The sequence below is a fragment of the Anopheles ziemanni genome, chromosome 2, assembly GCF_943734765.1.
Source record: "Anopheles ziemanni chromosome 2, idAnoZiCoDA_A2_x.2, whole genome shotgun sequence".
NCBI classification, from domain to species: Eukaryota; Metazoa; Arthropoda; class Insecta; order Diptera; family Culicidae; genus Anopheles; species Anopheles ziemanni.
The window spans coordinates 87,870,883-87,896,645 of NC_080705.1; the positions used below are offsets into that span (position 1 = coordinate 87,870,883).

Sequence of the window (25,763 nt, forward strand, 5' to 3'; positions counted from 1 at the left end):
AGTCGTACGAATAAAGAAACAGAATATCGTAATTCCAACGGAAAAAAATAACTAAAGTATGAGTTTTTCTTGTATTGACTGAATCACTCTAGATTTTTTCCTGATACTATAAAACCTCTTCCAATGTTCTTCTACGCCTGGAAGCCCTTTCCTTATGGTAAACGCATTAAGGCGGTAGAAATCCCCACATACTCTTAGAATTCAAATGCTCGTGATATGCAAGCGATGTTTTGATAAGAATAAGTTAACAGTAGGTAGATTTTCACACAGGATCTATGATATTTCCCATTTATCATTTGAGTACCGTTCCGCAGTGCGTGTAAATTTGATACAACAAAACGTTTGTGATAAACTTCCTCGAAACCAATAATGAGTCAAAACTGCTGCTAATGTAGTTGACGAATGAACCCGTTTATGGTTTGGTACGGTTTTTTTTTGAAAGTAAATATTACTTATACTCGCTGCAGTAGAATTCGCCTGAGGTATCCCATTACTGGTTTCTCGAAGGTGTAGTGCAATAGAATCGCAAGTACATACGATATTCCGAACACTATCATTGCCATTTGAAACTGTAAAAAGTGATTGCAGAAGAAGAGAAAAACGTTTGATTGTTATGAAATTGTGTGGCTTTTTTTGAAAACATGAACCTACCAACAGTTCCGGCGTAACTTCCACCGTGCTTGTTGCTCTGCTAAACACGATCCGAAAGACGGGCATGTGGATCAGGTAGACGCAGTAGTACAGCTTAGCCCCTACGCGCACAATCTCCGACCCGGGAAAATCTGCCAAAGAAAACGAACGAATTAATGATGTGTGGACAAGCGAACGGAGCTCGTATGTCGTACCTCTCTCGGTTAACAAAATACGCAAAATGCCAGCACTGAAGAAGGCAGCTGCCGAGAGCTTGAAGGCGGCATAGCACGTGGCCAACCACAAGCGGTCGTCTCCTGCTGAGCTTTCGGAAGCCGCCAGCGTAAGACGTGCAAACGCAACAAGCGGTAGGAAAGCAACCGCTACGAAAAGGTTTACGTGGTGTCGCATTGTGGCAAGCGACGTTTGGCTTGCACAGCGTTGATACCGATCGTAGACGAAACCGGCCACCATACCACCGACACTCCAAGAAAGGTTGTTGTAGAAGGGTGTGTAGAGCTGCGCAAGGTACGCACTGTCTACCAAGAAGAAGCGCATCTCGTGCAAACTGTCCGGCCCAACCGGGTTGAAGTTCGACCAGAGAATGGTCAAAAACGGGCCCAAGAAAGAGCACACTATAGCACCAAAAATCAGGAGTTGAGCCTTTTGCGGCCATCTTGAAAAAATAAACAATTAATAAAAACGGGAAAATAGTAGCAGCCCATTCTATCCTCTTACCTAAAAACGGCAAACAAAAGTAACGCGATCAGTATAAACAGTTGAAAATCGGCGCTGATGTACCACGAGTGTGGCAGGCACTGTAAACGAGAGGCAGTCAAAACAAAACACTCATCAATGAACGTAGCGTGGGCCTTCACCTTGACCTCCACCGTTGGTGGTGGGGAAACGACGCGACGGCGATGTGGCTCTCCCCTCCCTGACGCGGTGTAACATTTACCGGTTTGTGCATGTTGAAGTTGGAAATGAACAGCACGTTCATCCACCATCGCGACCGACACGCACCCTGCTCGAAGATCAGCTGACGAGGCGCGAGGGGTCCACCGATGAACCGATCATACGCGAACGCGCAGAAACCGACCGTCAGCAGATTCAGTGGCTGCAGCCTTATCAGACGATGCGCAACGATCGCGGCGAACGTGGTGGGCCGCGACAATTGGGACCGGCTGGCGGCGCGATCCTGCAGAAGCTTCACCGTCAGCAGCATCGAGCTCATCGTGAAGAACACCAACATGAGAAAGGGACAAAGTAGCCGGTACATCTTAGCGTTCGGATGGGCCATAACCTACCGGGTAGAGGCAATCCTTCTGAAGGCAGGTCATCACTTTTATGCTGATAAGCGAAGAGCGAAACCCGCTTACCTGTTCTAAGTAGTCGATGTTTTTCATCGGCATAAGGAACGGCCCAAACAGAACGCAGTGTGCCACGACCGATCCAACCATGGCAAAGTTTTTGTACAGGTCGAACAGTAGGAACGGTTTGTGAGGACCGTTCGTCCGCGGTGAACGCAACTCCCGGAAAATCCAGCCACAAGCCTGCCAGCTCGTAACACAACCAACCACTAACACCAAAGCCAGCGAGATGGAAACAGCGCGTTCGAAGTCGGCAGCCGAGCGCTTCTCAAGGCAGTACTCAATCTCGGTGTACGCTTTCAGTCCCGGATGTTGAGCCGCAAGCTGCCGATCGATAACGTCACTGGCCGCCAGCTGAGTGCTTTCGTTGGCGTGAAAATGCGGTGGAAAGTGTTCCCGCTCCAGAATGTATCGGTCCGTTCGGTTCCATGCTTGGGCAGGAAAGTGGCGCTTTCCATCGGGCCTGCGTCCACTTACCGCGTCCACAGACCGCAGGCACACACCTCGATCAAGGAGCGTCCGTCGAAAGTGTTGAAGATCGTTGATGGGGTCGAAGACTTCACTAGAACCGGGCTTTCCCTCCGACGATAGGATCACCCGGGCCATACAGTACAGCTGCCGGCACTCGGTCCACTCATCTAGCTCGTACAGGGCCGGCAGTTGAAGGTCACCATCACCGTGGGAAAGCGGCGCAAACACGAGTGCGGCTAGTAGAAGCGGCTGTAAAAACGTTCTAAGGCGGACCATCTTTTCGATCGCGGCGCTAGGAGCAGACTGATGGCTTTGGTATTCGCTATCAGCCGGCAACAGCCGGTAGTTCGGCATGACTCCTGGCGTGGGTTATCACCAACCACATGATTGCCGTACGCGTGAGGCGTTTTTGCCCCGCAGGAAGACCTACAAGTTCTTAATAGAATCGATTTTTGCCGCCGGTATGGACGTGACGTTTGCCTGTTTGACTGGGGCTGTCATCGCTGGTGGAGCGCTTGATAGGAACCATATTCCCGGCGGGCAGATTGCCATTTCCTCACCATGGGATGTATTTAAATTAAAAAAATATTTCCTAATAACATCTTACTGATAGGATAGGGTCGCTTAATTTAATTTGAAGATTTCATCATAAATAAATAACATGAAGCTTTATTATATTTTCTTAAATAAAACACCTATCATGGCGATAAAGCCCCAATAAATGTCTAAGTAAAAAAGGGAAATATCTGCACAAATCAAGCATATGTATCAACTCAAGCATATTTAAGTCCGTCGCGTCATCAACCTTCAACAGCACAACGCTATTTCTCCTTTATTTGAAACTCTTAAACATGTTCATTCACCACCTCGACGGCGTGGGTTCGAATCCCAACCGAGACCGGACCCTCCCCTGTACGAGAGGACTGACTATCCACGTACAACAGGGAAACAAGTCTCGTAAGCCCTTAAAGGGCAGGCATGACCAAGAAGTCGTTACGCCAAGAAGAAGAAGAAGAAACATTTTCATGAGTAAAAATCTTCTGTTTAAACATTTATGAGTTTTACGAAATTTGCATTTATCTTTCATATTTGAAAACATAAGAAAACCCTACGCAACAATACCATATTTTTTTTAATAACTACTTCTCACACAATGTATTTGTATGATCCAAAATATTATCTGATCATCAATTTGTTAACAACTCCAGAATGTTTTTTGTGCTTTATGCAATAAACTAAACTTGTTAAAAAAAAACACATCCTCATCGATAAAGTATGAACCGTTACACAAAATAATGTATTGTATGTTTCGGAGGACTGATGCTTAATCTTTTAAAAGTTATTTTAGTTTGTACCTTGACCAATATCATTGAAAACGACATAGAAAACGATAACAAATCGACCTGTTTTGTAAACAGGTTTACTGGCATTCGAATTCCTAGTGGAAGTGTCTCGCAGGAATCTAATCAATTGTTGAATCCAGCTACCGTTAGCTTGTAATATTTTCTTTTCGCTGGACACACTGGAAATGCAACGCCTAGGATCCGTGAGCTGTCAATTGTTTTGTTAAGCGTACGAAAAACACAAACAACTCCGGCAAGCTCTGGCTGGCGGTCGGAGATTTTACAACCCTTTCTCTCCATTGCTCCCTTTGTACGCTGAGTCCGCAAGCCATGTGCGCTTTCGAGACTGGCTGTAATAAAATCGCTTAATCAATGTTGACCGATCGGCGGCTCGCGGTGCGCTTGCATCGAGAGAAACCATTAATTTGATGGGCTTGCACCCTGCGGTGGCCTCTCGATGGAGGGATGAGGGGCGGGACACACGCCATTCGCAAGATGCAACGATGCACCGGCCGGCTGCTTGTGCGCGTTGACACTCAACCAGACATACACTCGGCGAATATACAAAGCTTTTCGCAGGTCGGGTAGGGCAAGGCAACGGTGCACTCGGGGAGGTTGACCAAGTTCAAGTCGCACTTCTCGGAGTCGGAGTTTGTAGAGCGAGAGCAAGAGAGGACACCCTGGCCGTCCTATGATCTGCTGAGCGAACATCGTTGGGATGTCCTTGCGCCTTTCGAGTGCTACCGATAGGATGTGGAGCATTAGAATGAAATTGATCGTAAATTGCACATACGCACACCATAATCGCCACTGCACGAGCTCATGGCTAGCGACTCCTCACTCCGAAACCCAGGGCGGAACGTAGGCGAGCATTGAGTTGCCTCGCACCCGACGCAACTTAGAACAAGTGGAACGCTTGAGAGACAGGGCGAAGGTGAAGCCGTCTAGAATGTGGACTAGCGAGCCTTTGACGCGATTAACATTGTAAATACAGCGTAGAATGCGCGTTGCGCCAGCATGCACTGCGCGGTAGAGCCCAGTGCTCACGCCCGCACTTCGATCGATGTTCGCCGATCAGTCACTATCAGCGCTTCCGAACGAAAGGTTCTCCCTGGAAGGGGCTCTACATCCTGAGCGTGTGAAGGATTTTCCAGCATTTTGCGATGGAAAAGAACGTATTCCTAGTGTTGTTAACCATTTTATCTGTGGTTCGACCGCAACAAGTTGTTGTTAACAATGTGCAAGCCGATCGCGGTCTTGGAGGTCGCCAATGGGGTCTCATTCGGCTTCCACCAATTTTTATGTACGATGACTTGACGCAATGCGAGGCACACGATTCCGTGTACTGCTACGCCCGGACCATCCTGCGAGTGGATCGCTTTCCGCATGGATACGTCCTACCGGACACCGAAGTAAGTTGTGACAAGCATGACGTTCTCGAAAAGTGCGAAACAAAATGTGTGAATGTTTTTTGAGTGCCCGAATTCGATTCCTATTTCGTTAGAGCACCTCCCGTATCGTGTACAATCACCGGGCCCAATTTCTGGATCTAGGAATCTGTCTGAGCAGCTGCGAGGAAGAGCTACGACACCTAAGTACATCCGAGAAGGCCGCATTGTATCATTCAAAAATCAACGTCAATTTTACCGTAAGTATAGGAGAACATGGGAAAAAAAAGCAAGTACTCAATGTAACGACAGTTTAAGATCTAAAACACACATCATCAGTGCGAGATAAGAATTTCTTCCGTTCGAGCTAACTTGATTTTCCTGTGCTTTTTTCCCACCACTCATGTTTGCATAATTCGAGTTGGCACGAGCCTACAACTACACTAGCCGTACCAAGCGCTTTTTATACCTGTTTTATCTCAATCACAATCGTTACAGCTTTACGATACACTCATAACAATTTACTCTACACGTTCTCAATTCAGAAACACGATTTCTGGACTACATTTGGCATGTAACAAAAACTGATGTGATGCAGAAACAATTCATCTTCTTCTTTTATAGACTTTGTTTTTTTCTTTTTCTGTGATTTTAAATAATTATTGACTAATTCCGTGTCACATTTGTTTTACAAAGTTTCACATGTGTGATACAGACACATTTATTATTATAGTGAGTTCAAAGCTCTGTCTATGTTCCTATTTCGTTTATTTGATAAGGAGGATTTCAGGCTTAGTTCAGAGATCTATTCAAGTATTTTGGGGATGTTTTTAGGAAATGAAGAGTTAGAAAATTATTTTTTCATTGTAAATACTCAAATCTCAATGTCCAACTTCAAAAACACACGTTCAGCCAATAATAACTAGTAGAAACTTATTCGCCATCGAATCATCAGTAGGAGCATCAAATTAACCCACCGTGGTGCGTTTAGTGTTAACCGGTAGTTTTTATCATTTCTCATCAAATGCGATCAGTATTTGGCAGTAACACCCATTCTCGCAACGCATGCACACACGCATACCCCTTTCCACGTAGAAATCTAATCTAATTATCTAATTTAAAAATTAGTCTCTTATTCCAAACGAGCTGTTTCCCACGATGGAAAACGATAAGAGCAAATACGAGACGCTGGTGAACATTTGCGTGAACCGACGGTTAAGTGTGGAGTACAATATGTCCGGTTATACGGCGCTGGAGTATTGCCGCCCTCGTCCGATTGAAGTGGCTCGATCGTTCGGTAAGCAAACCGCGTTGACCAAAAGAGTAGAGCTGTTTGTTCATGTTCTTTCATTTTTATCTTTAAATAGATTTTTTGGAAATACTGTTCATCGCCGTAAGCGCGGGCTTTATAGGAGCGTTACTCATCTCTACAATGTTGGATGCTTGTAGCGTTCGACCAGGTAATGTGCAACTAAATCTTCTTGAAACTTAAGCCAACTAATGCATTTATTCCTTCGTAGAGAGTTCTGTAGTCTCGGCATTTTCCATCCGGAAAAACTGGAACCGGCTGATGGGCGAACAGAGGTCATCCTTACACCTTGATTTGCTCTACATCGACGGGCTTCGTGTGGTCGTCAATCACCTAGTGATCGTGCTGCACACCTTTCTGGTCGCTGGTGTGGTTCCCACGAAGAACTACCAAGACTTGGAAGATCTACTAGGCTACCGCGGCTTGCAGGCTTACGTATCCTGCAACGCGTTTCTGGTGCAAATCTTCTTCACGATCGGTGGTTACCTGCTGACCGTGAACTTCTTACGTGATGCCAGCCGAGCACCAATCAATGCCAAGTACATCGTCAACAAACTTTTGAACCGCCTGGTGCGACTGATGCCGGTCTACGGCTACTTCCTGCTGTTCTCCGTTAGCCTGAACCGTCGCTTCGACGTCAACGAGAACGGCTTCCGGTTGTTCACGGCGGAGAACGCCATCTGCCGGCAGAACTGGTGGTCCAATCTCCTGTTCGTGAATAACTTCTCTTGGCCTCGGGAGCTGTGTCTCATGCACACCTGGTACCTTGCGGCCGATCTGCAGCTGTTCCTGATGGCCCTAGCGGTGCTACTGGTGATCTATCGTTGGCCACGAGTCGCTGGATTTTTGTTCGTTTCTGGTGTGATCCTTTCGTTCTGGGTACCGGCCTATATCACGCACCAGCAAAAGCTGCATCCAGTGCTACCATCTAAATTGAGGTATGCTTAGAAAGAAATTTTCCATAACCTGTCCCACCTTTGATTCAAATCTCTCTCAGTGAAGCAAAGTTTTTGGTCATGTACGAACCATGGCTGAGGCATCTTTATCTTCCGAGCTATGCGAACACCGGATGCTATCTGTTCGGGATCATCGCCGGATACCTTTACCATCAGACGACCACCAACAATCTACAGCTCGGAAAGTCACCGGTAAGAACACTCTTGAACTCGCCTGATCATTCCTAACGTCTTATGGTGGTTTATTCACTTTTAGGTTTATCGATTGGCCGACAAAATGGTGACTCCGGTTCTACTGATGGTGATAGTTTCCAGCTGTTTGTGGTACAATTTCGACGTTCCTAAACCATCCGTCTGGGTTTCGATGTACAGTGCGCTGTTCCGAAACATAATCGGCATTTTTGTGGCGCTCTGTTTTCTGCGCTGCATCAACACTCCTAAAGGTAAGAACGCTTGAGCTTGGACGAAAGAAATAGAGTTCAGATATTAAATCTCTATCTTTACACCGTTCCAGGTCTCCTGAGATCAATACTGAGTTCCAAACCGTTCGTCACGCTCGGCAAACTCACCTACAGCGTTTACATCTTGCACGACGTCGTGATGCGGTTCGTGCTGCTGCAGGAGCGGATAGGCACCATGCTCAGCGTGTCGAAGTTCCTGGGCTACATATATTTCGTGAATGGGGCATCTTTCGTCGGTGGACTGATAGTTTTTATGGCCATCGAGCAGCCTATGATACAGCTGCTGAAGCCAGTCGTCAACAGGGCGTATCCGATCCAGGTTGATAAGTCAAAGAATAACTAAGTCAATGTAAAATTCGATCCACTAGTCCAGGGAAGGGTTTTCGCCACTGTTGTGATAAGGCTAGTTTAGAAACAGCTGTATTGTTAATGAGGTATTTTATTTTAATTCAGTATTTTGGTAAAGGGAAAGGTAAATGTAAAATACTGGGAAAATTAAAATAGATAATTTATATGAACAAATTGTGGCATTTCATTCCTCGTGCTGATGACATCCTATGCCACGATGCTTGGCTTTCGTGTTCACCAATGTGTATGTGAGTTTGACGCTATTTGTTTATCTTTAACCTAACTAGATTTAATGACCCCGCGATACATGCCTTGCTGAAGAATAAGTTTTTACATTTAAATGACCACGCGTCAAAGGAAACAAGAACAGTTGACTAGCTGTTGCATTTGAATTGCTTTGCGTACTGCTTCGTACCACGTGGAAGGACATTTCGCGTCATTAAACAAAAAGCTAGCAAAAACGAACGTTTAACTTCGTCACCGAGGTTTTATATCGTGCGGGTCATCTCTTAATGGACAGAAATACTCTTTCGCAAAGCAAATATAACCGTTTGAATGGTACATCGTCCCGACAGTGTGGTTTAGCATGCGGTAGTGCAAACAGCTCGAAACAGTTCCCAAAAATTACTCTTCAAGCTAGATAATTAGCATAGTTTGAGTTTTTAGTTTAGTGAAGAATTGAAAAGTTTAAAAAAATGAAGAATGTTGTGGTTGTAGTGGGAATACTAAGTTCTTTAGTTGCGTTTACCAAAGGAGACTTTATTGAATGTGAGTGTTAACAATTAGCTTTGACAGAGCATAAACAAATCGTTATTTTTAAGGTTTTAAAATTAATAATGCTCAAAATAAGCCCCCTTTCAAAACATAACTAATTAACTATGATTAGTAATATAGTTTCGATTAATAAAATAGATAATCCAATCCATGCGCTATTCTGATGATAGAGATGTGAATTTAGAAACAAGGGATGAATTTAAATGAATCAACTATGTGAAGAAAACGTGTAATGCCATTACAATTGACCATGGTAGTCATTTTAACTACTAACTATTTCTAACAAGGTTTGAATTGGGACAAAGATATGACCTTGAGCAGACTTTCAAGGTTCCACACTAATGTACGTATGCCGTCACATTTTAATTGCTCTCTTTTTCTGGCCTCGTATGATCTCTCTGGTTTTACGAACAAAAAACAAACACCGTTTGACGGATGGAAAAACCATAGTGTCACAGTACCATCGCATGCCGAAATTGTGGAAGCTGGACGATTACGACGACTGCCTGCAATCTCCCGGACCGGAGGAACCGCCCGGCGTGTATTGTGCAAACACGGTTGTCATACGGCCCGACAACCGTTCGGAACTGTGGAGGTTGATTGAGGTTTGTCGAGATGATAAAGGATGCTGTTTGAGGCTTGTGTTTAACTCACCGCTGTGTTTATTTACGGTAGGAATTTTCCAACGATCACAAACGCAACTTCAACCATGCGGTTTTAAAGAGAGGCGTTTGCATTCAACGATGTCAAAAAACCGTCGAAAGTCTTTCGCCGGCGGTGAGGAATGCGCTTTTGGTGGATAAGTTTGCGATAAACCGGACGGTAGGAAATCGTTTGCTCTAAAAATTAAGGCGATTTCTAACATGCACATTGTCTCTTCCTGGGCAGTACAAATTTGATGAAACCATCTTCGAAAATTCAGCCGCCGATCGAGCCATGTACGAGGACATGGTGGAGATTTGCATCAACAAGGAGCTGAACGATACGTACGGTTTGATGGCGTACACTGAGGTGCAGTCTTGTGATAAGTCGTCGATGGAAATGAACATAGGTAAATGGGTTCGATGAAATGGCTTACTAGCAGCCTTAATCTATCAATATCTTTTTACCTCTCCAACAGATACTCTGGATCAGTCGTTCCTGATCATTCTCTGCTTGCTGATCAGTTTTGTCATCTTATCCTCGTGGTACGACAGTTCCATCAACTACAAACGGATTCCGGATCACTACAAACACTCGTTGGACAGTAAACGTATGTAGTTTCCTATCAGTTCGCAAGTCACAACATTCTAACAGCTTCCAATCAATGCATTTTGCAGGAAAAATGGTCTGGGTAGCGTTCTCCCTTCAGCGCAACTGGTATCGCCTCACGTCGCGCTCGTCGAACGAAATGAACAAAACGCTTCGCTTTTTTCAAGCCTTTCGGTTCCTCACGATGACGTTGGTCATCTTTGGCCACGCGGTCCTTCTGCTGACCGTCAGCCCAACGACGCACCCGGAGAAAATGGAGAAGGTAAGCCCGTAAACGGAATTGAAGCGTCTCGCACACCACATTCACCAAGCGTTTTGTTGTCGTTTTGCGCCTGCGCTTATGCAAGCTGATGCATGACGTCGGCAGCATGATTCTCACGAACGGTACCCAAATTACGCAAACCTTCCTGGCGATGAGCGGAACGCTGCTGGCGATACAGTTTTTGAATTTTTCCGAGCAGCGAAAAGGACGCGTCGGCTACCTTTACATGGTGATAGCCATCGTGATCCGATGGGTGAGGTGAGTTCATGGGTTCTAAGAGGCCAAACTCAGGGAAAGATGACTTTCTGCCCTCTTCCAGATTGACGCCAGTGTACGCATTCGTGATGCTGTTCCACGCCACGTGGTTGGCGAAGCTGCAGGTCGGTCCACTGTGGCGCTGGGGTGCGGAAACGGAGCGCGTGTACTGCCGACGGAATTGGTGGACGAATTTGCTTTACATCAACAACTATGTGCATGCAGACAAGCCGGTAGGTAACAGTCAATCCAAAACGGAGTGCGATTGCGGTCTTTGATTCTGTTTCTCCTTTTCTCTTCGGGGTCCTTCAGTGCTTACAGCAGGGATGGTACCTTGGTGCGGAGTTCCAGATCTTCATCGTGGCGGTATTTGTACTGATAACGATTGTCAAATTTCCTCGCCTGAAGGCAACCATCCTCGGGCTCGTACTCGCGGTTTCTTACACCCTTCCGGCCTTATTCATCTACTTTAACAAGCTTGATGGAACATTCGTGATAACATTGGAGTATGTATAGACAACTTTTTACGCCAGTTTTTGTACCTGTATGTCAATCTCTTTCCATTTCTCATCCACTTCCAGAGCTCAGCGGTATATATTGTGGTTCGATCGGAACTACCTGCAAGCCTACATCCCGACGCACGTGAACTTCGGTAACTACATGATGGGCGTCCTGACCGGTCTGATCTACATCGAGCTACGACGGCGCTCCATCGATCTCGCCCACAATCGGTCGTTCCGCGTCGTTTGGTATCTGAACTTTCTCGTCATACCGCTAACGATGCTGCCCTCGTACATGTTCTACGTGAACGATTTCGAAAAGCCCTCCATTTGGATGGCGGTGTACTTTGCGGTGCTGAAAAATCTCTTCGGCATCGGTGCGTGCATCTTATTCCTAGGGTCGATTTACCGCATCAACAAAGTGCTGCAGCGGATGTTGAACTATCGTTTCTTTGAGCCTTTGGGTCGACTGGCGTACGGTGCGTACTTGAGCCATACATTGGTGATGCGTTACATGTTTGTCAGTGCACGTGGCCCGATCTATTACAGTGATCTGCTGACGGTAAGTGTAACCCCCAAGAAGGAATCTTCGTTGGAGTACATTACCAACTTTTTTTCTTTTTCATCCACAGCTTTCGCTTGTGGCCGGTTCCATTGTGCTATCCTGTTTGGTAGCCTTATTGCTGTGCTTCCTCGTTGAATTCCCAACGTCGGCTTTGCAGAGTCTATTATTTGATGGTTTTAAAGGTAAGCCATGGAGCCTTGGAGTTGTGACTCGAAACTACAATGCGGCCTTTTATTTTCTAGCGCGCAAAACTACTAATCAAGTCGATCCGGAAGATGTTACCGTACCCGATCAACCACCGGCCAGTGCACCAGAGGTGGAAGCTAAGAAAACAGACCTTTGAACACCAGTTTGTGTTTCGCCTTTGTGTGGTTCAATTGAGAAGCTTAACTATGTTTTATTTCGATTAAACCAGTTTTTGCTATCAATTTTCTCAATAAACTTGCAAATTTGTTTCTGTATTTGTTTATATGTTCTGTAACATACGTAATTTATAAGTGTAAGCTTTAATAGTTTCCAGCATAGATCAAATGCACTCCAGAGGAAATCATCAATAAACATCGTTGTGAGGTTTCACTTCACTGCGTGCTCTACAAAAGACACTAACGGGAAAACAAGCGACGAACCCAGAGTTTATCTTCGGATGAGAATTAAACAGATGAGGAAAACTACTAATTCAATGAGTTTACATGGTACTATGGGAAACCAAACCGAAACACAAGTTTGCGTTCGCACAATAAGCAAGGGGATTTAGAAGGTATTGCGCTTCTAAAAAAATATACGTCTCAAACGTCTTTTCTGTGTTCTGCGCCTGCGTGTATGCTATTCAATGTACAACATCAAATATATGATTTTCACGAATGGTATGCAAATTACGCGAATTGGTACACAGCTTTTGATTTTTTTTCCAAAAACGTGATGAAAACATCATTCATGAGTCATAATTCTAGTCGAGCATAAGCTTATTAATGTCTAGCTTGAACTAACATTTTTAAACTTTCCCATATTTATGTCGAACCAGTAGTTCTCATTACGATTCGATACGATTCATGAACTGGTTTTAGCCTCTGGGTAGGATTCTAAGATAATTAATCTGCCTTGTTTAAATTTTCACTTTTCTCACCTGCCTTTTCACTTTATTTTATTTATTTATATAAAACCTTTTTAATATTTACCTTTATAAAAAAAACTACAAATTTCTCCCAATTCCCCCTCAATACCAGCAAGTATATTTGCATGGTGCAATGTTATGCAATTCTTCTCACTTAAATGAAAAGAGGAAGTAAACACACACGCATATGTTGGTAGAAAATGCATCCCACGGAAAAAGTGCGACGGCATTGGGAACAACTCTCTAAAAGTTCTTCCGAAATGTTTTACGAATTGCAATGTTCCTCCATTCTCAACCATCTTTTAAAATGACTTCGCAAACATATAAATTAATGTGCAAATTCGCCTGCTCAACGTCAATACTTTCGCTATTCTTCCCGTTTGACGTCACAAAATCTGGTTTTAGCTTTATACCGATACCAATAAAATGCTTTTCGAACGGCGAATATCATTCACTCGTTAGACTTCACCGCGTGCTCAACAGAAGACGGCAACGGGAGAGTAAGCGACGAACCCATATAAAAAGGCACACTTTTGGTGGAAAACTGGTTTTTTGTTATCATCGCGTACGACTCATCGCCCCAAAAGTCTGGAAGATTTTATAGTGTTATTTTTTCTATTATTACTGTTATACGTCTCAGAAGTGTCTACGTGCCGAAAATCATGGACTCTTAGTGGGGTCGTAAGCTTCTAGATCATTCAATTTGTTGTCCTTTTCAAATAAGCAAATTAATTGTTTCATGTGAAATACATGATTCGAATCAACTACATTGCATTTAGTATTTGTTTCAACCCTTTTTCAATACTTCTTTATGCATTATTGGCTGTGTCAAAATCATTTGCTATTTTTTTTACATTTTCTACCTTGACTATACGAACTGTTAATTGATACAAATGTGCAAATTCAAAACTGATCCCCGTGATCTCACCGAATCGGGGTCGGTTGAACGATATGAAGATTATCGATCATCAGAAATAAATCTTCGACGTTATCCATTCTTCTGTGCATCTTTGTGAACGGTCTTGAACCGTGGCCAAGTTGAACTACATTTCGGTTGCAGAAAATGACTGTTTGTCGAGCCCATTATCACCACTGGTGGCGCTAACACGTTAGTGAAATATAGCAGCGTACAATTTTACGCCATCAGTTAGTGAAATATAACTTTAAAAAACCATACTCAATACAAAGTACATCACACATACAGATTCAGTAGGTCAAAAAGGGATACAAAACAAAAATGCGTTGAAAATCTATATTTGAAATGTTGTAATCGGGACAAAATGAAACTTCTAAATAGTTAAATAGCTGAATAATTTAGTTGACAAGTACACAAAAGAGAACACAGTCACTTTCTCAAAAATTTACATTTCTATTTTACATTTTCCTTTTCATCCCACATCACTTCATCTCCTTTTTAGCGCTGATTCTATCATTTGCATATTTTGAGAAATTTGCAAATCATCGTTACGTTGTAGGTTTGGTGAAATGCAGCGCTGAAGCCAGCTTATAGTTTGAATAAAATCGCACTTTAAGGATGTGGGGATAAGATAATTGATGAAATGATAAATACCTTTCAAAATACATCGAATTTGCTTTTGTTTTTAAATTTAGTGTTAAGAGTAACATTAGATGCAAAAACAACCATAAAATAAGTGAAATGAAGACTCGCAAAATAGTGTCGCATAAAGGGACATCTCTCTGGACTCGAACGATTGAAAAGAGGCTGCCATCATGCACACTGGGAAGTTGGCAACGAAATCTAACCACTTGAGTGAATTTTCCCTGTTGCGTTCACCCGTTCACTCGATCGCTAACGTCGCGTCAAGGCAGGGATAGGAAAGCCCATCCTCATGGCCGGTTTTGCGCGTACGGTTCGATTCAAATGGGTGACAAGGCAGCCGCCACATTCTAGCCAAAACGCCACTGGAGACGTTTCGCGAGCTACAGTCGTCGCTGGAGCATCCGATCGATCACATCGCTATTCCTGAGGACCGCTGAACCGGTTGTAACTGTAACGGACATCTTCCCTTATTAAGGCTGCAGCATTTCGATTGCTGGGAATTGTGCAAGTGTTCCTCGAAGCCCACAAGCTTTGAACAATTTGTGAAGAGGAAAATTGAACACTAAACACTGTGGCAAACTGAATTTGAACGATACGGTGATCACATGGAAAGTGACGTTAGGATGAGGGTGAAACGGGCTAATGTGCAACATAAAATGGATCCCTTTTCAAAGCCATCGAGGATCATGCATTTTATTGTGTTGGTGGCGGCAGCAGTGCTCGTGCAACAAAGTGCAGCCGAATCAGTCAAGTGTAAGTGCAAAAGAAACGGATGCGTGTGTAAAATTAAGAAAAGGAATCCTTAAGTCAGAATCGAATTTGATCGTTTCGAAGTTTATAATTTATTCTAGTGACTTCTCTGCAACATGGAACTGAGGATTATTAAAGACTTCGCATTTTGAAAGAGGCTGTATAAATACTAGAATTCTATGCAAATAAATTGTTGATATGAGATATTACCTACTTTTGGTTGAAGTTAAATATTCAATGGCACCATTTTTCTTTTTACATCAACTTTTTACATTTACTTTAAATGCCTCTATAAAGATTAATACATAGCATGGATTTTTTCAAAATTAGTGACGGTTCGGTTTTTTTTATAAACTTAAAATGAACGGTATCACGAATCCTATACATTTTTTCTGTACCGTCTCTTGTAATACACGAAAACACTCCAAACAATGTTACCGAATCCAGCTTCATTTATTAACTTGCCTCTCGCCAGAGATGGTTTGACGGACGCTAATGGAAAAGAATGGTTTCTGCTTCCAGTGATACGGATACGTTTTGCATTTCTACAGGAAAACTTGGGCCAGTGTGAGTTATTTATACACTCTGAAATTAATCCACCCAAGCTTACATCGTGGCAAAATTTATGCACGCCCCATAAGTGGACGTTGAGTGGAAACGATCTTCTAAATGTTTTGAGTTCTTTGCTAAAACATACAATCCTGGTTGTGGGTTAAAAGTGACGTAAACAAATACAACCCTAATTTGTTTCAGATAGAGAAATATTCTTGTTCTGTTCTGTTGCCAAATATACTGTCAACAAATTCAAGAACGAGCTAAACGGCCACGTACAGCTTGCTTAAGCCAGCGTGCGCTGGCGCTTTGATCCGATACGGCCTAATGGACGCACGGTCGAGCGCAGATATTTAAATTTTGTTTACCAAAATCGGTTATTCCCTTGGATGGCCCCGGCAGTGTCCCGGTTGCTTCCGTTTGTATACTCCATTTATCTTGCGATTGGCCGCCTGGGAACCTTCGGATTCCGGGTCTAATTGGATTGGTTAACATTACCCATCAATCGGGGCCGTAGTGACACTTCCTTGCAGGTGACAGGCGGATGTATTCGGCCCCAACTATTGCGGGCATTGGCAGGGCAAACAACACCGTGTGCCTCGGTATTTCAAGAAATGACTAATGGGCTAGAATTTCGTACACCCAAAGCAAATACCTGTATTTTTTGTAGTTGTGATATCATTCATAACGAATGGGAATTTTTCACCGCTCTATTAGGAAGCATTTAGTTTTCCTTTTATCTTCAGAGCAGAAGCTTCGAAGGGGAAGTCGAAAGATCGGAATTTAACGAACAATTTCCTCCTTCTCAGTTGTGGTACAATGAGAACCACGTGTTAATAGGTTGTTAGGGAAACCGCGGAACAATCAGACTCCGACTAATTAATGCCAGTATCGGAAGGGCTTGGAGTTATAATAAACCCAGTAGGGATTATGAGTCATGGGCAAGGGTAAGAGTAAAACGATAACCTAGAGCTCCATGACAGTTGTCTTTCCTTCAATTCAAATAGTTCGGTCCTCTTCTGACTGATATCTTTACATCCGCTTGGTTAACCTTTCGAAACCAGCTCCAACAGCCTCAACTACGCAACCTTGGGAAAACCAAACCAAACGTTAATTGGCTCAGCGAGCCTCGTCGGGTGATGGAGCCGGCGGTTCAGTGTTTTAGTAGGCGTTTGCGGCGTAACAAACGATCGTCAATGTAGATCAGGTGCAACGATGCCAATTGTGCGTGCGACCGCTGAACATGCTGATCATATCATAGTTCAACGCCACCGATTGAATAAAGCTTAACGCAACGCCACGGGGAGTTGACCCGTTTAAGTGAACGATTTGACGTGTGTCCGAATTTTTCAGATTGTATATTCTGCTCACACAGCGGCGCTAAGTTGACGACTGCCAACTTAACCAAGAGACGCCTCCAAACACGCGCCACACAATTGGTTATGTAAAGATACTTTTGTTTTCTCCAAGTAAAAATCCAAGCCCATACGAATGAATCGCATCTGAGACATCTAAAAAGTGAAAAACTTCACCATAGCTTCCAGCGGATAATGCACACTTTGGGATTTACATCTTCTCCAACTCTCCTAGAATAGATTATCATTGTCTTTAAACAACTGTTCATTAGCTCATTCGATGCTTGATTCGTTTGCTAACCTAGAAGAAAAAACAAGTACCTCGGGGATGTTTCCTAGCTATCGCCAAGATGCGATGGTTAATTGACGAAAATGATAGACAACGCAAGCGCACGTTACGTGAAATGAAGCATGCATGTTTATTTGCCGCGGAATCAGGTTTTACCTCCTGCACAAGACCCCCAACAATGAGTAAAAGATAAATATCCCGGGATCATCTGAATCATCTTGAAAACAAAGTGAAATCCCACCCAAAAACAAAGGAGACTTGTGCTGCTAGTACGTTGATTCAACCACATATGATAATTAAAACGACGGAATTTTGGCTCTATTCTACATACTCGCCACACCTTTTATTTATTTCTACCATTTTCGAGGTTACCCATGCATGAGAATAACTATTAAAAACCAAAAAGCGAGATCATTAATACGTTAAATGTTAAAAATCAACATGAGCACCGGGAAAACCTTCATAAAGGCTAGTTTTATACGCAATATATTTCCGGAAGCGTTATACTACGCCGAAGTGACTCACTGGCGTGGTTACGATTTTATGCTAAGCCTTTATCTATCTCACATTCATATTGTTTACCCAGAATGTTCATCGTCGTGGCGATTTTGACCAACGTAAAAAAATCGTAAATACATCCACCCGGAATCTATTTTGCCTAGAACCGAACTGAAACTGTTTTGCTACAGCTGAATTTATCCAGTTGTGTATCATATTTTTCTCGGACCACCCCGTGACCAAGAAGCTGCCACCCATTTTGTCTTACCGTTTAAGAATTCAACCCATGTTTTGCGCATTTCGGAAGCAAATTCTTACAAACCCCGTTCGAAACAAAAGCCGTCCTGCGTTGGGCACGATTCAAGCGACAACGTGTCGAGTGGGAGAGGCTTGTCGGCAGCCGGTTTGATTAATCCAAGCAAACACTCTGGAGCGTGTTTCGTTGCAAAAAGGGAAGAAAGTCTGGTGCGCGGGATAGGATTTGCGCCATCGCCAATGTTCCCGGTGGATTTTAATTCACACTTTAGCATGGGATATCGAAGGCTGAATAGAAATGATGTAAGACGTCGAAACGTCTTCATCACTTCATGATGTTCTAATTAGTGAGCAGACAACGGAGGTCAACTGTGGGTTGGTAGAACCGGAAATCTGACGTTAGCTGTGAAATCCAACAGAGAACCGAAAAAACTGTGTGGTTTCGTGTTCTAAACCTAAACCACCGCACCTTCCACGTAGGGAGTGCGAATAAGTCCCCGGTTCCATCCGGTGAATTATGTCACTTCTCTGTAGAAGAAACCACCAAGAATGGTTCTACAGGCTGCAGGTGTTAAAAACATTACCCTCCTAGCAATGTTACATCCGGATAGGGTTTGGCTCGGAACTGCTAAGATCTAGCACGATCGAGCGACTTACCGGTTTGCAAGAGTGAGGCCCTCATTTCCCCGTTGGTCTTACTGTTTCTCCTCTTGAGCATAATAATTAGCAACCACATGGCGTGAGTTCATTGGCTTCAGCACGGCGGGTCCTACGTCCCGAGTCACACATGGTCGTTAACTCAAATAATCATATATTGTCGCGTTTAACCCGTCTCTGATATCGCATCATATTGTTTCCGACCCAAGGAAAAAACATTGAATAATTTTATTCCCCAAAAAACCGTTTTGGAGTATTAAACCGTTCACCGATTTGTCAAATAAGACGGTGGTGTTTGTTTTTGGATTTTCTTAGAACGGTAATAAAACATTTGGGAAAATATTTCTCACATTGACCCACTTCATCCTACCTCGCAATCCTCTTCGTTGGGATATCCAGCCCAGCAACTTAACTACAGGAATCTCCCAGCGCTGGTCCAGCGGGAATGGCATTTCTTTACCAATCTTACCATCTTCCTGACGAGAACTGGTTTTCTAGGAAGTACCCGCCCGGTAAGTCTGATTTGGCCGTTACTCGAGGCTTACTTGGGCGTTTATTATGTGTGAGAAGGAAGGGCATGTTTTCCTGGCAATAAATATGTTTCGCGTGTTGAGGGATGAGTAAATGATGGACAATTATTTGTTCCATCATGACAAGTTATTAAGCTGTAGCGGTTTGCAGAAGATCACATATAATTTGTTTGTAAATAGTTGTTAGCCGTTTATTTCTTCATTGTTTCAAATTTTACTTTGATAGACTCACTTCAAACCAACAACATTTTTCAACATCAGTATCCTGCCCTTTATCAAGCCGCTCCTCCTTCATCTCGTAACCTCTTGTAATAGAACGTTCTACGATCGGAGCGTTTTATGTAAATGATGATTGTGCCTTCCAAATAAAGGAATAACTTAGAACCGGCCGCTGTTCCGCTTTCGCACGCTCTTTAAAACGACGAATGATCGGCCACGAATTGCTCGAAACCAGTTTCAAGTCCTCACATTTCGGATAAAACTCACCATTTGGACATTTAGTTGAGGATTTCCTTCCACGTTTAACCACGGACGCCCTTCTTGGAAATGCTGAATGGGTCTCGAATCAAGGTCGCAGCCCGCACGTGGTGATGAAATTGTAATTGGCAAGAATCGAAAATCGAAGCTCGCCCTTCCCGATACATTTTGTAAAACAAACTGAAGAGGGCTTAAAACAAATAGTAAAACCATGAATCGAGCGTCACTAGAAGATGGCCTATCGATTTTTCACTAATTACGAAATACTAGTGTATTGATTACTCATCAAAAGAGTTCTGCTGGTTAAAGACTGCTCATCAAGCGCAAAAATAAGAAGCGAATCTTACTTCAATGTGCCCACAAGTTTCATCAAGCGACACATTGGGATTTGTGTTGAAGAGATAAATTACACTTGTCCTAACCGCGCATCCCGCAACAGGAACAGGTTCCTGACGGGAAGAAGCATCCCTTATTGTAAGCCGCTCAAAAGAGGAGATTGTACTCACTCGGGTGACGTCCTAGATGGAACGTCAATCAGCTCTTTTGGTGTGGAGTCCTAGTAGAGTTACATTACATGTACCTCTACGGTGCAGGGATCGTTATAGCGCCTGGAAAAACCCCCGCCCATCTAAATGTTCTCAAGTTTCCGTCAGCCAACCGGCGCGATGGGTGTAATTATTTTCTGCGGCGCAGTTCAATTGACGTGAAGCCAAATAGACATTACCTTCATGTCATGACCAATAAGAATAGGTCAGTAACTAACTTCCAACACGTGATTTTGTAAAATTATCTTGGATATTTCTACTGGAATTGACTGATAATATATTCTTAGCTACATAAGTTGCATTAGTCTTAGAAACATTAGTTATTTTCCAAATAATTCATTGATGTAGCGGCTGACTTTTTGCCTTCCTTATTGTAGGCAAGTTTCTGTAATGGTATGCCGTTTACTCCTTTAGAGCAGTAGAGAATTCTTGTTTCTAGCTTTTCTTTCGATTCGATATACATGCATACTGAAACTTATTGTAAGTTCACTGTACTGGTCGGCATACTTTTCTATTTTTATGTCTCCATAAACTCCTTGACCATAGCCTCCACTCCGCCCATAGCTCCAGTTAAAGCGAATGATAATGACTCTGCACTTGATCAGACAGCAAAACCGGTTCAGCCAACGGTTCACGTTTTCCCAGCAGTCGCACAGCAGGCTTGAAACAAGTTTTTGCACTACCTAGCATAGTACGGGCTCCATGTGTTCCATTCGGTATAGAGGGGCTTGCGATGAACCGCTGGATGCCTTTGGCCATACGAACTGGGTTGCATCACTGCAGTTGGGCACGTGTTGCCTGGTGCATCTTTTCCTCCAGCCACTCGGATTCCTTTCGAAATTGATGGGTACATTTTCTGATTTACGACGCTGTCGGAAATACGTAGCATTTATCTATGTTAGGTGTCCGTTAGTTCTATGTTTTGGTGAATCATTTGTTGATTTTTAAATGTTTCACATGTTTTGTTCAGATCAGGTTTTGGTTTCGTTTCCAGTCAAACCAGAATACAAGTACTAGAATCTTTCTGAAAGATCGGACAAAATATGCAAATTTTGAAAGAATATTCGTTTATAATTAGAATTTTGGAATAAACGATTTCCATTGTGGTCGCAGCTTTGAAAAACAGTTCAGAGCATTGTTCCCCCAACATCTTATTTCCTTATTGCACTACAAACCGGTAATCCGATGACACACGGCTACGTGGTGTGGCAACCCTGAACTTCATCTTTGGGATTTCTATCTCACCATGTTAGGGCGTTAGATTCACCCGGCTGATTTTCTAATTCGTTGTTTTTCGTGCGAACACCACGCCGGCTACTTCCTCAAAAACAATCTCTCACCTGGTATCCGCTCGATTCGTCCGCATGATTTTCATAGCCCGTTTCTTTGTGCTCTTCCATTCCTTTTCACTACACACCGCCTCCACCAGTGGATGAGTACTACCTCATGCCGCAGATTTACGACTACGACGACTACGACCGGTGCGTGGCCGGAGCGGAGGATGCCGTTTACTGCGTCGCTCGTTCCGTCATCAAACCGGACCAAGACTCGAGCCTTTGGCGACTGATCGAGGTGCGTACAGAAGGCGAGCGTTCAACGGGGGGACCAGTTCGCGAACCGTTGGGGCCTGGCCTAAAGTTTATCGACCGTGTCGGCATATCTTCACTTGGCGGTTTACCATAATGCATATCTATCACTATTTTTACCCAATTTCTATTTCGAACGCAGCATATCACGAACGACACTAGGCGAAACTTTCGTCACGATCACCTTGATCGCGGATTTTGTGTCGATCGTTGCCGTCAGCTGGTGGACTCGTTGGATCGGGAAACGGCGGAGGACCTGTTTGTGACTAAGTTCGACATTTCTTTTCCGGTAAGTATGCTTTTAACAACCGTATTACAGAACGGTTTTTAAAATCATTTATTGATTTCATAGAACAAGGAAAATCTATAGATTTTCAAACACTTCATCCCAAAAGTTTTGATCAGCCCAGCTCGCTATATCTGAATGAAATTAAAGTAGGCACGCTTTAAGTTGCCTTCAAACCTGTTTATGAACTTTAATCAATAAAACAAGATGCGCTGAACCATCGCACAGAAGCCACAAGCTTATTTTAAACGCTTAGTTTAATTCACTATCGTTAGCCATTTCAAATTAACTCGTTGTTCATCAAACCCATCCAAAGTTGTCAAGCATGCGAACGGCATCCTGCTGACAATGAAAAATGTGTCCTCATCAAAGGAATGGTCGAAAAGATTATACGATTAGACGGATGTAACTTATTCATAATCGTTTGTTTTTTTCAATCATAGACGTTCATTTGCATAATTTGTTCAAATCTCCCTCATGTGATGAACGTGCTGGTGAATTTTAGGGCTGTTTTTTCACATTCCAAAGGGTGCATGCCTACAGTCAGGTTAAGTCTTTTATGCTGGTACTTTGGATGTAAATCAATTCTTTTCTATCCTCTTACCTGTACAGTACATCATCAGATCCGATGCCTTCAACAATGTGACCGGAGATCGTGAGCGGTACGGTCGGTTGATTAACATCTGCCAGAACTATGCCCTTCGCCAGTACAATCTGTCCGCGTACACCGAGATCGAGTATTGCACCGGACCACAGCGAACTACCCCGATCGATGGGCTGGACATCAGCTTTCTCGTGATTTCGGCCCTGATCGTTGGGCTTGTGATTGCCTCCACCTGGTACGACCACCACACCAGCAAGCAGCTTGGCAATGAGCACTACAAGAAGGATCTGCCATGTCGAAGTACGTTCCACGAGGAAGGTTCCGGGTTGAATGAGTCATCAGTGTTAGTAATGGGACTGTTTTTCCTCCCAACAGAAACCATGGTCCTGACGTCCTTTTCACTCGTGCGCAACTGGTATCGGCTGGTGTCGCGATCCAAGGACCAGCTAAACGAGGACCTTAAGTTCTTCCAGGCGATCCGGTTCTTCACCTTCTGCCTGGTGGTTGTTGGCCACTGCGGGGATCTCTTTACAGCCACATCATTCGCAAACACTTACGGCCGCGAGTCCGAGTATTCCAACCCCCTTGCGCATATCCTGATCAACGGGTCGCTGATCGTGCAGTCGTTCTTCGAGATGAGTGGTTTCCTGCTCAGCATTCATTTCTGCACCAACCAGGCGAAAATGAAGAAGATTAGCTGGGCGGCCATCTTTGTCACTGTAGCCTATCGCTATATCCGGTAAGCTGGGGGAGGTTTAACGTTTGCCAAATGAAGAGCTGGAGGGCCAACTTGGGCAATCATTAATCATCTCGCTCAACGATCAAAAGATATGCCGATGTAACGTGATAGTACATTCACGTTGAGTACGTCATAAGCTGTTAAACGTCATAAGAATTGTCGAATTCATCCATCAATAAGGGAGTTAAGCTAATCATTTCACCAGAAACGTCGTTTATTTGTCTTTACCTTCGTTACCTTACAGACTGACGCCTGCCTACGCATTTATCCTTCTGTTGCATGCCACCTGGCTGCCCAAGCTTCAGGACGGACCCTTCTGGCCGCGTGGTGCCGAAGTCGAGCGGAATCTTTGTCGACGCAACTGGTGGACGAATTTGCTGTACGTCAACAACTACGTCAATGCCGACGAACCGGTGAGTGTGCCGATGTAGATCTGAATTGTGACCCCGCCCTTGAATTGATTATCAAGTCGCGAACTCTTTGAACTCAACAAGCGACCCCATCGTTATGGTGCTACTTTCTCAGGGCAACTACAATATACGAACAAAGAAAACGGACTGTTTTGTGCCATGATTCATGTTTGGTATTTCCGGAAGATTTCTACGCGAGTCTATTGCCCCCCATGATGCACTGAACGGCCTTGAAAAGAATACACTGAAAACCGCGCATCCTTTACTCGATTTAAATAATCATTTTGAAGAATTATGTATGTGCCATTATAATTTTTATTTTATGCAACTATGATTTTTTTTTGTTTTTTTCTCCAGTGTCTCCAACAAGCCTGGTATTTGGCATGTGACTATCAGCTGTTCACCGTTGGGTTGATCATTTTAGTAACGGTTACAAAGTAAGACTTTACTCTTGAACCATTTTTGTTAAACTTTATTAATCGTTATCCATTAATTTTCTTCTAAACATGGTTTTCCTTCAGGTACAAAAAGTATGTCGTACACATTTTTAGCGTTTCCGGTTTAATTGCAATACTGATCCCGGCTCTAGTTGTTTATTTCAATCACTTTGATGGTGTATTCCTCGTAACACTACAGTGAGTATCGAGAAAGGAATAAAGTAAATGTTTTAGAAATAATAATTTTTTATCTATTTGTTATTCGCAGAGCGGAACGTTTCATTTACTGGTTCGATGAGATGTATCATAAAATTTACATACCGTTCCACACGAACATCGGCTGCTACCTCGGAGGTGTGGTTTATGGGTATCTTTACTACCGTGTGCGTACATCCGACAACAAAGGCAACCGGTCTGGGGTAAGTTGGAGCGATAATATAGCTGTATTATGTTACCAGTTTTATTCTTTTCTTATAACCATATTTTATTTTTTTTTTTTTTTTGTCAAATCAGTTCCTTAAGTTCCTATGGTACATGACCGTCCCATGCGCAATGTTAACTTTAATGCTCAGCATGATCTTCTACACGAACAACTTTGAGAAACCGTCGGTGTGGATCGCAATTTTCTTCCCGTTGCACAAGAACGCCTGGGCGCTGTTCGGCGCGATCGTGCTGTACGGCATCATTTACAATTACAATCGATTTGTAAAGAGTGTCGTTAACTTCCCACTGTTTGTTCCGTTGGGTCGATTGACGTATTGTGCCTACATAAGTCACGTGTTCTTCCTGAAGAATTTCTTCTACGGCTCGCGTGAAATCGGTTACTTCAGTCAGGTATCGATGGTAAGTTAAATTAAAAAGTACAGCTCCGACACAGAAAACGACTTATTTTGTACTTGTCTTTTCCAGTACACAAAAGTCATATCAGTAATAATAGCGTCATACATTCTTGGTGCCATAGTGGCCCTAACATTGGAATTCCCCATTTCTGCGCTGCAAAAGCATCTGTTGTCAAAACAACTTGGTAAGTGAAAAATCTTTCTAGTAAAAAAGACGCAGTTAGGTGATTTTATAATACATCCTGTTTCTTACTTGTAGAAAAAATCTCCAAACCAGAACCACCGAAAGAGAACAACAACGTGAGCCCACCGTCAGCGTAAGAGCCAAATGCATGTTAATTATAAATTTAGTTTTAATTTTGATACTATAATAAAATAAACCGTCAGGAAAATGCACAA

General features: G+C 43.4%; 5 protein-coding genes across 5 annotated transcripts; 4 read left to right on the forward strand and 1 right to left on the reverse strand.

The window, feature by feature from the left end:
- Nucleotides 1–452: 452 nt before the first annotated feature.
- LOC131294659 (uncharacterized) lies at nucleotides 453–2,825 on the reverse strand. The gene is made up of 6 exons (XM_058322703.1): nucleotides 2,010–2,825; nucleotides 1,589–1,933; nucleotides 1,369–1,448; nucleotides 846–1,306; nucleotides 652–782; nucleotides 453–569 (listed from the first exon to the last, which is right to left on the reverse strand). The coding sequence occupies exons 1-6, from the start codon at nucleotides 2,823–2,825 to the stop codon at nucleotides 453–455; spliced, it is 1,950 nt and encodes a 649-aa protein (XP_058178686.1).
- Nucleotides 2,826–4,977: 2,152 nt separating this feature from the next.
- Nucleotides 4,978–8,271, forward strand: LOC131294660 (nose resistant to fluoxetine protein 6-like). The gene is made up of 8 exons (XM_058322704.1): nucleotides 4,978–5,226; nucleotides 5,319–5,462; nucleotides 6,331–6,499; nucleotides 6,570–6,662; nucleotides 6,723–7,449; nucleotides 7,509–7,659; nucleotides 7,724–7,910; nucleotides 7,982–8,271. The coding sequence occupies exons 1-8, from the start codon at nucleotides 4,978–4,980 to the stop codon at nucleotides 8,269–8,271; spliced, it is 2,010 nt and encodes a 669-aa protein (XP_058178687.1).
- A 760-nt stretch (nucleotides 8,272–9,031) lies between these two features.
- LOC131288429 (uncharacterized) lies at nucleotides 9,032–10,825 on the forward strand. Its single transcript, XM_058317564.1, has 7 exons — nucleotides 9,032–9,044; nucleotides 9,501–9,655; nucleotides 9,726–9,872; nucleotides 9,939–10,101; nucleotides 10,171–10,302; nucleotides 10,370–10,563; nucleotides 10,649–10,825. Exons 2-7 carry the CDS (start codon nucleotides 9,518–9,520, stop codon nucleotides 10,823–10,825), a joined length of 951 nt encoding a protein of 316 aa, XP_058173547.1. The 5' UTR covers nucleotides 9,032–9,044; nucleotides 9,501–9,517.
- A 653-nt stretch (nucleotides 10,826–11,478) lies between these two features.
- On the forward strand, nucleotides 11,479–12,226 carry LOC131294662 (uncharacterized). Its single transcript, XM_058322705.1, has 3 exons — nucleotides 11,479–11,880; nucleotides 11,951–12,065; nucleotides 12,126–12,226. Exons 1-3 carry the CDS (start codon nucleotides 11,479–11,481, stop codon nucleotides 12,224–12,226), a joined length of 618 nt encoding a protein of 205 aa, XP_058178688.1.
- Nucleotides 12,227–15,241: 3,015 nt separating this feature from the next.
- Nucleotides 15,242–25,685, forward strand: LOC131294663 (nose resistant to fluoxetine protein 6-like). Its single transcript, XM_058322706.1, has 12 exons — nucleotides 15,242–15,308; nucleotides 21,893–22,035; nucleotides 22,192–22,338; nucleotides 22,948–23,239; nucleotides 23,315–23,678; nucleotides 23,923–24,091; nucleotides 24,446–24,525; nucleotides 24,610–24,723; nucleotides 24,794–24,944; nucleotides 25,039–25,368; nucleotides 25,435–25,549; nucleotides 25,624–25,685. The coding sequence occupies exons 1-12, from the start codon at nucleotides 15,242–15,244 to the stop codon at nucleotides 25,683–25,685; spliced, it is 2,034 nt and encodes a 677-aa protein (XP_058178689.1).
- Nucleotides 25,686–25,763: the final 78 nt, after the last annotated feature.

Bases quoted from the DNA above. Each gene is read 5' to 3' on its own strand.
- LOC131294659 (XM_058322703.1), bottom strand. From the start codon at position 2,825: ATGCCGAACTACCGGCTGTTGCCGGCTGATAGCGAATACCAAAGCCAT. The intron at 1,934-2,009 runs GTAAGCGGGTTT...TCTACCCGGTAG, and splicing joins ACATCGACTACTTAGAACAG to GTTATGGCCCATCCGAACGC. The intron at 570-651 runs GTAGGTTCATGT...CACTTTTTACAG, and splicing joins AAGTTACGCCGGAACTGTTG to TTTCAAATGGCAATGATAGT.
- LOC131294660 (XM_058322704.1), top strand. From the start codon at position 4,978: ATGGAAAAGAACGTATTCCTAGTGTTGTTAACCATTTTATCTGTGGTT. The intron at 6,500-6,569 runs GTAAGCAAACCG...ATCTTTAAATAG, and splicing joins TGAAGTGGCTCGATCGTTCG to ATTTTTTGGAAATACTGTTC. The intron at 7,450-7,508 runs GTATGCTTAGAA...AATCTCTCTCAG, and splicing joins GTGCTACCATCTAAATTGAG to TGAAGCAAAGTTTTTGGTCA.
- LOC131288429 (XM_058317564.1), top strand. From the start codon at position 9,518: ATGCCGAAATTGTGGAAGCTGGACGATTACGACGACTGCCTGCAATCT. The intron at 10,102-10,170 runs GTAAATGGGTTC...CCTCTCCAACAG, and splicing joins GTCGATGGAAATGAACATAG to ATACTCTGGATCAGTCGTTC. The intron at 10,564-10,648 runs GTAAGCCCGTAA...CGCTTATGCAAG, and splicing joins ACCCGGAGAAAATGGAGAAG to CTGATGCATGACGTCGGCAG.
- LOC131294662 (XM_058322705.1), top strand. From the start codon at position 11,479: ATGATGGGCGTCCTGACCGGTCTGATCTACATCGAGCTACGACGGCGC. The intron at 11,881-11,950 runs GTAAGTGTAACC...TTTCATCCACAG, and splicing joins ATTACAGTGATCTGCTGACG to CTTTCGCTTGTGGCCGGTTC. The intron at 12,066-12,125 runs GTAAGCCATGGA...TTTATTTTCTAG, and splicing joins ATTATTTGATGGTTTTAAAG to CGCGCAAAACTACTAATCAA.
- LOC131294663 (XM_058322706.1), top strand. From the start codon at position 15,242: ATGCATTTTATTGTGTTGGTGGCGGCAGCAGTGCTCGTGCAACAAAGT. The intron at 15,309-21,892 runs GTAAGTGCAAAA...CGCCTCCACCAG, and splicing joins TGCAGCCGAATCAGTCAAGT to TGGATGAGTACTACCTCATG. The intron at 22,339-22,947 runs GTAAGTATGCTT...TTACCTGTACAG, and splicing joins AGTTCGACATTTCTTTTCCG to TACATCATCAGATCCGATGC.